The 11,325-nt window shown below is 43.7% G+C and overlaps 1 protein-coding gene across 1 annotated transcript in view; it reads right to left on the minus strand.

The window, feature by feature from the left end:
• The window catches only part of LOC118379658 (voltage-dependent L-type calcium channel subunit beta-4-like), a 26,808-nt gene extending 19,875 nt beyond the window's left edge, over nt 1-6,933 (minus strand). Inside the window, exons 1-2 of the mRNA XM_052499930.1 lie at nt 6,559-6,933; nt 3,669-3,752 (exon numbers count right to left, since the gene is read on the minus strand). Of these exons, the coding sequence (XP_052355890.1) occupies nt 3,669-3,752; nt 6,559-6,624 (150 nt within the window). The 5' untranslated portion in view covers nt 6,625-6,933. The remainder of the gene's footprint in view (nt 1-3,668; nt 3,753-6,558) is intronic.
• Nucleotides 6,934-11,325: the final 4,392 nt, after the last annotated feature.

The following is an 11,325-nucleotide window of genomic DNA, read 5'->3' on the forward strand; positions in this document are numbered from 1 at the left end:
ACACACACACACACACACACACACACACACACACACACACACACACACACCCCATACACACACACACACACACCATACACACACACACATACTACCACCCAGCTCTTCTAGTGTTTTTGTAAACATTTATTCTCACGCCCCCCTCAACAAATACTATGTTCCTTTATATATATTCATTATATATCTTAATAAATAATTATAGCCGTTTGCTGATCAGCCAATATATACAAAATGGATAACGGGGTATATGGGTATGGATAGTTAGATGGGTGCATTTTGGGGTACAGAATCTCTTCACGGCCATATTGTATGACTGCCGGGCTTCCAACGGAGCACTGACGTGACTCATGTCTATCTGACTCCAGTATATGACATCACAACGCACGCTCCTCTCTGTCCTCTCTGTCCTCAGCAGCAGAAATACAACACACTGCTGTTGCCGGGTGTAAAAATAGAAGCTTTGGCCCTCTAAACAAAGGCAGTAAATGCAGCAGGGCTATACCCTACATTTGGAGAGGCTGTGATATGAGGATACATTATACAATCATAACCTCACGCAGGGAGCGAAACGGCCCTCTGGGGGATAGGATATAGCATTTACGCACTGCTCTTCTCTCGCTATATAATGCTATCTCCATCTTTGTGCTCCTACGTGTGCTGTGCATTAAATGGATGGCTACAGTGTACATTGTATAGCTATCATCAGCCATTGAAATGTGCTGATGATATGATGCAGCTATTCAGATGCATTGGGCTGATGCTGACAGACACATATTGCTACTTATTCTTATACACATCATCACTAATTACACTCTCACGACTGTGTGCGCGCACACACACACACACACACACACGTCTGACTCTGTCTTCTCCTTACATTGAACCCCCCCCAGTCACCCCCCCAGCGGAGACCGCGATCCTTCCATCTACAGCATGAGACCGTCAGCTTACCTACAGTAAGCCCTGTGTTTGTGTGTGCACCACAGCTGAGCCACCTCCATCGACAAACACAAACACACACGCTCAAACACACACACACACGATCTGAAGCTAAACCCCCCCACCACTCACCGCCTCCGAGTCTTCAAATCCATGCAGGTACAAATTGTCATACATGGAGGTCTGCTATTTCCAAAAGCACCTCTAGAAGAATAAAAGGAAGAGGGGGAAAAAAACGAGAGAGCGGAGGAGGAGGCTGTAGTGGAGGAGGGGGAACAGGAGGAGGAGGAGGGAGCCACCACAGAACACAGGATGGATGGGGGATGACAGTAAAAAATAAATCCCTCCTTTTTCGGCTGGAAGAGGAGAAGGGGTAATAGCAGTAGCAGAGCCTGTTTGGTTTCCCCTAGGCCTGCTTGGTTTCCCCTAGGCCTGCTTGGTTTCCCCTAGGCCTGCTTGGTCGATGTTTGTGCGTTAGCCCGAGCCTGGATGCTACTGGCTCACATTATAAAGCAGAGAGGCTCTCCCTAGAGGCAGCCCAATCCTGGCATTTCATCAGCCCTTCTAAACACACCGAACGGAGCAGCATAGAGAATCCTTCCTCAATATCAGCACCCGATGACAAAGCCAATGTGCAGCAAGTCGATTGGCTGTGCAGCAAGCCGATTGGCTGTGCTGCCCTCCACTCAGCTTGGACGCACACGCACTCTCTCCTTGACTGAGGGAGTATAGGAAGAGGGGGATGACAGCAGCATCATTCTCTCTCTACCCATCTCTCTCTCCCTCCCCTCTTTCTCTCTATCCATCTATCTCGTTCTATCCATCTCTCTGTCCCCTCCTCTCTTTCTCTCTATCCATCCATCTATCTCTGTCCCCTTCTCTTTCTCTCTCTATCCATCTCTCTCCCCTCTTTCTCTCTATCATCCATCTTTCTCTCTCCCCTCATCTTTCTCTCTCCCCTCTCTCTATCATCCATCTTTCTCTCTCTCCCCTCTTCTCTCTATCCATCTATCTCTATCCCCTCATCTTTCTCTCTCTCCCCTCTTTCTCTCTATCATCCATCTTTCTCTCTCCCCTCATCTTTCTCTCTCTCCCCTCATCTTTCTCTCTATCATCCATCTTTCTCTCTCCCCTCATCTTTCTCTCTCTCCCCTCATCTTTCTCTCTCCCCTTTTTCTCTCTCCCCTCATCTTTCTCTCTCCCCTCATCTTTCTCTCTCCCCTCTTCTCTCTATCCATCTATCTCTCCCTTCCTCTCTATCCATTTATCTCTCTCTCCCCCTTCTTTCTTTCTATCCATCTCTCTCCCTCTCTCTTCCAGTGTATAGGCTAAGCACCACAGATATAACCAGAATATAAAACAAAAGGAGCTGTATAGAGTATAATGGATAACCAGAATATAATTGACTTAGTCCAAAATGGTTTGCTGTACCACAATGTATTGCATGTTATAATTGTAAGCTTTTATTCTGATAGTCACATTTTCATTCTGATGCTTATTTAAGTGTATCCGACAAATAAGAAAATAGCAGTTTCATAAAATCTACTGGACCTTCTTATGGAAAGACACACTAGTAGAAATAGTTCAAATAAAGACATTGGCCTGTAGATATATTTTGTACAGTATTTATATTACAAAAATATATATATGTAAGTGTATCTGCATAATAAGTTCATGAAATAATAACACAATTATGAGTGCTGGCCAACCCTCTTCCTAGAGAGATAGGTACAGTAAGCTTTTGCTCCAGCCTTGATGAAACATCATTGTACGAATCAGCAGCTCATCAGCTCCTTGATTAGCTGAATCAGCTGTGTTAGAGTGGGGTTGGAGAAACAACCTGCATACTCTGTTGCTCTCTGTCTCTCTAGAACAGTGGTGGGCAACTCCAGTCCTCGGGTCCTGATTGGTGTCACAGTTTTGCCCCAGCTAACACACCTGACTCTAATAATCCCCTAAACATGATCTTCAGTTTAGAATGACATTTGATTAATCAGCTGTGTTTGCTAGGGATGGAGAAAAGAGGTGACACCAATCAGGCCCTGGAGGACAGGAGTTGCCCACCCCTGCTCTAGAAGGATCTGTCCCGGGGCTGCACAATGAAGGTGATTTGGTTGGTTTCCCCAGGTCAGCAACATATGGATGACTGAACGGTTGACTGGTTTTCCAGTGACTGTTCTCTGGCTGTTCCCTCATCCTGGTTAGATGTTAACTGCCTTCTGTAGTATGTCTCAAGGACCAATTCATGGTTCAATTAAACTGGGCTATGTAAAAGCACTACTCAGATGCTTCCAAGAAGTGTGTCCTTGTGTGAGTGTGTTTGTTTGTGACTGAATCTGTCTCTCTGTCAGCGTGGGTTCTCATCCCAGAAAGTTGTGTTTCATCCCAGAAAGTTGTGTTTCATCCCAGAACGTTGTCCACTCCCCTATGCCCTTGGTCACTCCCCATCACAGATCCGAGAAGACATGGCTAGGTGTAAGCTAGCAACAGCTCCAGCTAGTTTCACCTATCCAGTCCTATCAGATCTGTGAAGAGGTAGAGGTCGAGGACATTGGGAAGGGATCATCTTTCTGGAATTTAACCCATCCCAGCCTACCTGTGGTATAGGGTGAAGTTGCCCCTTTACGCTGATCTTCAGTCAGTTTTCCATTTCCCCCACTAATGGTTAAGGTTAGGATTGGGGGAGGGGATCCTAGATCTGTACCTAGGGGAAACCCCAGGGGCCCTACCTGTCTGAGGATGAAGCTTGTGGAGGTGGTGCTGCCATCAGACCTCTTCAATCGGCTTCGCCTGGAGTAGGTCCCTCGGTTCACCTGTGTGGGATCAGACAAACAGCACAACCAACCAAGTCCTTCTCAAGGGGAATCAAGCTAAAGAACAACACAGACATGAACAGAAATAAACAGCAATACATAATGGTACAGTAGACAGCAGTTGCTGATGGAATTGCTTTCTGTGTTACATCTTACCTATATTCCATAGTTCTATTCTATTCTATTATATTCTGTTCTATTCTATAACTTGGTATGTGTACTCCGAATCGGTATTCATGTCATAAGAATGAACTCCCCTCAGCCATGACCACAAATTGGTGAAAACATTATTTCCCATTGACCCCCAATGTAAAAGAGTCAACTTAGTCATCATTTTTTTGTTATACAGAAATAACAAAACAATCTGAAGAGCTGCTGTGTTGTTCAATGTACAAGAAACCAGGTCAAAAATCCTGACCTATGGTTTGCAATGCTCCCATGTATGGAAAACGAGCCTGCGAGAAGACCTCTGTGGCTTCAGGCTATTCACTGTGGAAGAGTGGGAAATTGTGGAGACCCAGTGTCCATGTAGACGACATGTGTGTGTGGATAACATTTCATCACAGGTAAGACATTTAATTTGTTTAGTAGTCCGTTTTTATCTCCACTCACTACTTGTAGATTTATAGTCCATTCATTTGTGTTGTTGGTCTTGGATAGCTTAATGTTCTGGTTGGTAGCTAGCTGGCACTCAAGTCACATGGCTAACGTTAGCGACATAGGACGATGCCTCAGGACTACCTGGCGTGATGACTCATTGCTGTCCCCAGTCCACCTGGTCATGCTGCTGCTCCAGTTTCAACTGTTCTGCCTGTGGCTATGAAACCCTGACCTGTTCACCGAACGTGCTACATTGTCCCAGACCTGCTGTTTTCAACTCTCTCGCTCTACCGCACCTGCTGTTTCAACCTCTGAATAAGCGGCTATGAAAAGCCAAGTGACATTTACTCCTGATTTACTGACCTGTTGCACCCTCTACAACCACTGTGATTATTATTTGACCCTGCTAGTCATCTATGAACGTTTGAACATCTTGGAGAACAATCTTGCCTTAATGGTCATGTACTCTTATAATCGCTACCCGGCACAACCAGAAGAGGACTGGCCACCCCTCAGAGCCTGGTTCCTCTCTAGGTTTCTTCCTAGGTTCCTGCCTTTCTAGGGAGTTTTTCCTAGCCACCGTGCTTCTACATCTGCATTGCTTGCTGTTTGGGGTTTTAGGCTGGGTTTCTGTATGTATCTGCTGATTTATAAATACATTTGATTGATTGATGAGGGAAGTTCTACAATATTAGGTTTTTCTAAGTAGTGAGAATGCTTTGGAGCAGGCAATGTTGAAAAGTTATCATTAGACATGTTGTACTTTTTTTAAATGTAGTTTTGTAATTGTTTAAAACAAGCAGACAACAAGATAATTGTGTTTGAATAAGTCTAGTTTTTCCTGTGAACCAATGGGGTAACCAAGGTAACCATGGGTTGTTTTCCCCACTGGTGGGCGGGGCCGCAACGTTCTATTTAATACCAACTGGGAGTATCAATTAGTCTATCTATTCTATATATTGATGTCAGGAGATGCCTGTCGCATTTACCCTCTGTGATCCTGTCAGGCTATGGAAGACTATGTGTGTGTGTGTGTGTGTGTGTGTGTGTGTGTGTGTGTGTGTGTGTGTGTGTGTGTGTGTGTGTGTGTGTGTGTGTGTGTGTGTGTGTGTGTGTGTGTGTGTGTGTGCGCGTGGGGCAGGGGGTCTCAGTGTGAGAACTGTCAGAGCAGCCCGGTGACATCGCCCCCCATAGGGCAGACATGACACTGGCGGCAACATGACACCTACAGGCCAATCACAACCCCCACTCTGTCTCTAGCCAGCCAATGTCATCCCAACATAGGAGAGATGTAACTTACTGTAGATCTGTAGTAGTACTAGTAATGTTATGTAGGCTAGCAATATGTCCACGATAACATTGAAATTCAAGGAAACGTAATGATCTATAAGGGTTGCAAAATTCTGGAAACTTCCCCAAAATCCTGGTTGGAACATTCCTGGTATCAGGAGGGAAAATGCAAGAAATCCAAAAACCTCCAATCAGGATTTATGAAAACCCTGAGGATTTTCGGAAGATTTTCGGAAATTTTCAACCCTATCTATAATCAAGACTTTCACTGTTTCCGACTTTCATTAGCAAGTCTCTAAAAGGGCCAAATATAGGCCCATCCTGAACCTCTAAGGGGCAGGTTAATTATCTAGCAGTGATTTGCTCCACTTATGGCTAAGTCTCCAGAGTTAGTAGCAATGTCACTACTAAAATATCAGAACCTACTTTTCCCATGAATCTACATCAAATAGGGCCATCTTAACTGGGTCACGTTAGTCACTGGGTGTCCCGTTGTCTGGTATTGCATCTTGCTGCGGTGTGGCCATAATTAGGTGGAAACACTTGGTTAGAAATCACACAGGCTAGTGGAGGAAATAACACGTTACATGTTTCATACAACCAGAAAATAAAATAGGGCATGTTGTCTGTTCAACATCTTACCAAATGTGACTTCGAGCACATGTATTACTTAGTCTAGTAATTACTAGGTGAAGCTAGGATATTTGGGATACTCTTCTTTGATTTAAAACAACATTCAGTAGCCTAGACACTAAATATTGAGATTGTATGATAAAACATTCCAAAACAGCATGAGGCACGGTGTGTAGTAAAACAAGGAATTTAACAAGTGCCAAAGTTGTTTTGCTTGAAAACAAAACTGTTTGAGGAGAATAGTTACAGTAACTGTCTATCTTCTCCCGCTGGTGTGACCTACCTGAAAGCTGGTCGCTTGGATGCCCTCGCCGATCTTATTCCGAATGTAGATGTGTCGAGACTGCATTTCGGCCAGAACATCGGTCCAAATGGGTGGTTGCTGCCTCTCTGGCCCAGCCCAGTGGAAGTGTGGTGGAGTGTGGTGTACTTGCTCCAGCTTCAAGCCCCTGCAATATCCTCTTGTACTAGTAGAACAACTCGTCCTGCTCTTCACCTTGTGACAGGTGCTCACGGCGCGCGCGCACTGGCTGCAACTGCTGCTTCGCGCCACTGCAACTCGCTCGAGCCTCTACAGCGGAAGTGAGAGGAGTTGACTTTTCTTTACATCTTCACTGGATAAAATATGGCTAGCAGCGTCTTTTGGGATTTAATCCCATTGTGCGCGTCAGTGGGTTTATTCTTGTGAAAAAAAGTTGTACATTTTGTCACTAGGCTAATTATTATCGGTTTGCCGAAGGCATCTTCCTAAACAATTGACAATCCCTTGTCTGTTTCAGCCCCAAAGCGGCCCTGCCACTTGCTATAACGCTGAGAGATGGAGCTGTGGAATTGTATCCTAACCATGCTCAAAGTCATAGACAGGTTGTATGGATACAAGGACTGACAGTCCATCCATCCATGAGATCAACATGATTGTTTTAAACATAGGCTATAAATTGCCTAAACTGTTCCCCTGGCTAATTGCGCATCTATAGATGGGAGTGTTAACGAGATTAACCTGAGTAGACATTGTTTACAAATGTCTGAGGATGACAAACAAACAATAGGCATAAAGACTCATAATAACATTTTATATATAGTTTATGATAGTGTAGGTGCAGGCCTCCTTAGCTTACTTGTACTAAGATCATTAGCCATGTAATTCTTAATCAATGTCAATATCAATAGAACATCGTTCAGATTGTGCATTTATTAAACATATATTTTCGTTAAATGTAGGTCTATAATGGTATTGTAGAAATGTAATGCCTGAATTATTTTTCCTGTTACAAAATCATATCCTTGAATCCAATGTATTTCACTCCTATGTTGATCCATCTATTGACTCAGATAGAGCACTGGATCAGGGCCTAGTCTGGTGTTTGCCCTGGGAGACGTTGCCCTGGGAGACGTTGCCCTGGGAGACGTTGCCCTGGGAGACGTTGCCCTGGGAGACGTTGCCCTGGGAGACGTTGCCCTGGGAGACGTTGCCCTGGGAGACGTTGCCCTGGGAGACGTTGCCCTGGGAGACGTTGCCCTGGGAGACGTTGCCCTGGGAGACGTTGCCCTGGGAGATGTTGCCCTGGGAGATGTTGCCCTGGGAGACGTTGCCCTGGGAGACGTTGCCCTGGGAGATGTTGCCCTGGGAGACGTTGCCCTGGGAGACGTTGCCCTGGGAGACGTTGCCCTGGGAGATGTTGCCCTGGGAGACGTTGCCCTGGGAGACGTTGCCCTGGGAGACGTTGCCCTGGGAGACGCTGCCCTGGGAGACGTTGCCCTGGGAGACGCTGCCCTGGGAGATGTTGCCCTGGGAGATTTCTTTTTTTAGTCTGTTAGCTTATTTCTTATTTGGCAGTTGCTGTGAAGGTTTGGAGAGAAGGTTTTCTTTCTTCAATTTTCCCCCAATATTGGCGATTTAGGCCAAACCTTTTTGCCAGAAGAGGGCAGTATTACAAAAGCTATTAAATGACATGCTAAATGTATTGTTTGACGACTGTTACAATGGGAACCATACTCAGTAGATGGCAGTAGAGTATCTAATAATGGTTTTGGTTTATTGCAAGGCTGAAAATGACTGTTTGTTATAAACACTGAGATCTGAGGAAAATGGGTTTATCTTTGTTTTGTCCAGTAATGGAGTAATTAATGGAGTGGTGGAGTAAGATGGAGTAAAATTGAGCCGACAAGTAGGGCAGCCGTGATTTTAGTTCCTAGGCAACTTTGCAGTTGATGTAACAGCCTACAGGGAGAAGGTGAGTGCCCTGGAAGTGTGGTGCCAGGAAAATAACCTCTCACCCGACGTCAACAAAACAAAGGAGCTGATCGTGGACTTCAGGAAACAGCAGAGGGAGCACCCCTGTATCCACATCGACGGGGCAGCAGTGGAGAAGGTGGAAAGCTTCAAGTTCCTCTGCGTACACATCACTGACAAACTGAAATGGTCCACCCACACAAACAGTGTGGGGAAGAAAGCGCTCAGTTTGACACCTAAAACCCTCACGAACTTTGACAGATGCACAATTGAGAGCATCCTGTCTGGCTGTATCACCAACTGGTACGGAAACTGCACTGCCCGCAACCGCAGGGCTCTCCAGAGGGTGGTGCGGTCTGTCCAACGCATCACCGGGGGGGCAAACTACCTGCCCTCCAGGACACCGACAGCACTCAATGTCACAGTAAGGCCAAAAGAAATATGAAGGACAACAACTACCCGAGCTACTGCCTGTTCACCCCGCTATCATCCAGAAGGTGAGGTCAGTACAGGTGCATCAAAGCTAGGGCCGAGAGACTGAAAAATGTCTTCTATCTGAAGGCCATCAGACTGTTAAATAGCCATCACTAGCACATTAGAGGCTGCTGCCCTATATACATAGATTTGAACTCACTGGCCACTTTAATAATGCAACACTAGTCACTTAATGTTTACATATTTTGCATTACTCATCTCATATGTATATACTGTATTGTATTCTATTCTACTGTATCTTAGTCTATGCCGCTCTGACATTGCTCGTCCAAATATTTATATATTCTTAATTCCATTCCTTTACTTTAGATTTGTGCGTATTGTGTGTATTATTGTGAAATGGTAAGATATTACTTGCTAGATATTACTGCACTGTCGGAGCTAGAAATACAAGCATTTTGCTATACCCACAATAACATCTGCTAAACACATGTATGTGACCAATAACATTTGATTTGATTTGAGATTAATTCACTTTTGTCAGGTAAGCTGGCAAAGTATGCCAATGTATCACAGTGTAATATGACTGGCTGAACTTCCAGCCTATTGCTTAAGTCTGCCACCATAGAAATAGGATAAATGCACTCCCCTTTGACAGGGTGACTCTTTTCTTTCTCTGTAGAAGAACACAATTAAATCATTTATCAGAGGAGGTGTGATAACCAAGATCTTCAATTTCAACAGCCTTACCCCACCCCTTTGCTTGGTAAGATGAGCGATGGGCTAGAGAATCTGATTGTCCCTTCAAAGGGGCAATCTCCAATTCAAACAATAACAAAGCGCCACCCTGCCACTATTTTGGGGGAAAAAAGCATAGGGATGGAGCTGGATAAATGTAACCACTCTCAAATTCATAGACAGAGCTACTTAATATAATGTTTACATACCCTACATTACTCATCTCATATGTATATGTATATACTGTACTCTATATCATCTACTGCATCTTGCCTATGCCGTTCTGTACCATCACTCATTCATATATCTTTATGTACATATTCTTTATCCCTTTACACTTGTGTGTATAAGGTAGTAGTTGTGGAATTGTTTGGTTAGATTACTCGTTGGTTATTACTGCATTGTCGGAACTAGAAGCACAAGCATTTCGCTACACTCGCATTAACATCTGCTAACCATGTGTATGTGACCAATACATTTGATTTGATTTGATTTGAGCTATGAATGCAAGGACTGACTCCATAATATCAAAGTTATAGTAAAAAAAAAAATACATTGCTTGTTTACAATTAAATTATTTACAAACAAAGGAGTAAAACATGTTTATATTTTTGGTTCTGGGGGGGTTAGAGAGTTGAACAAAGCTCATGAGACGTTTGTTTATAGGTTATATTCCTGAAGAATCATGGCTAATATATAAATAATTTAAAAGTCCAAAAATGGATGTAGCATTCATAGATTTCTCCTTTAACAGAGTGTGTCAGGGTGAGTAGAGATGACAGGTCTAGTCCATGTCTTATTTAGTGTGATGGTGACTGGGTGTGTATTTATATTCACACAGTTGGGTGTTTGTCAGAGGGGGACGGTAGCTGAACTTGGTCTGCCTTTCACTGACTGGGGAGAGGGGTTTCGCTATGGACTGCTGGTGCAATGTCTGCACTCCATAGAGTGACTCTCTTACTCTAAAAGGCCCAACAAAGACTGACTTTATTATAAAATTCCTGCTTGTTTCAGAGGGGCCATTTTTGTCTTGACAGTATTATTCACATGAATTCTGAGAAGAAGCTACGTTTGATCCTGCTCTCACTGTCTGGGACAGTTGAAATAGTCAAAGAAAGAGGAATTGGAAGAGAATTGTGTTAGGTGTAGGCTATAAAGTTGTGTTGTTATGTGTAGGCTATAAAGTTATGTTGTTATGTATAGGCTATAAAGTTGTGTTGTTATGTGTAGGCTATAAAGTTATGTTGTTATGTATAGGCTATAAAGTTGTGTTGTTATGTGTAGGCTATGAAGTTGTGTTGTTATGTGTAGGCTATAAAGTTGTGTTGTTATGTGTAGGCTATGAAGTTGTGTTGTTATGTATAGGCTATACGGTTGTGTTGTTATGTGTAGGCTATAAAGTTGTGTTGTTATGTGTAGGCTATACGGTTGTGTTGTTATGTATAGGCTATAAAGTTGTGTTGTTATGTGTAGGCTATGAAGTTGTGTTGTTATGTGTAGGCTATAAAGTTGTGTTGTTATGTGTAGGCTATGAAGTTGTGTTGTTATGTGTAGGCTATAAGGTTGTGTTGTATGTGTAGGCTATAAGGTTGTGTTGTTATGTGTAGGCTATAAAGTTGTGTTGTTATGTATAGGCTATAAGGT

This window comes from Oncorhynchus keta, chromosome 37, assembly GCF_023373465.1.
Source record: "Oncorhynchus keta strain PuntledgeMale-10-30-2019 chromosome 37, Oket_V2, whole genome shotgun sequence".
NCBI lineage: Eukaryota > Metazoa > Chordata > Actinopteri > Salmoniformes > Salmonidae > Oncorhynchus > Oncorhynchus keta.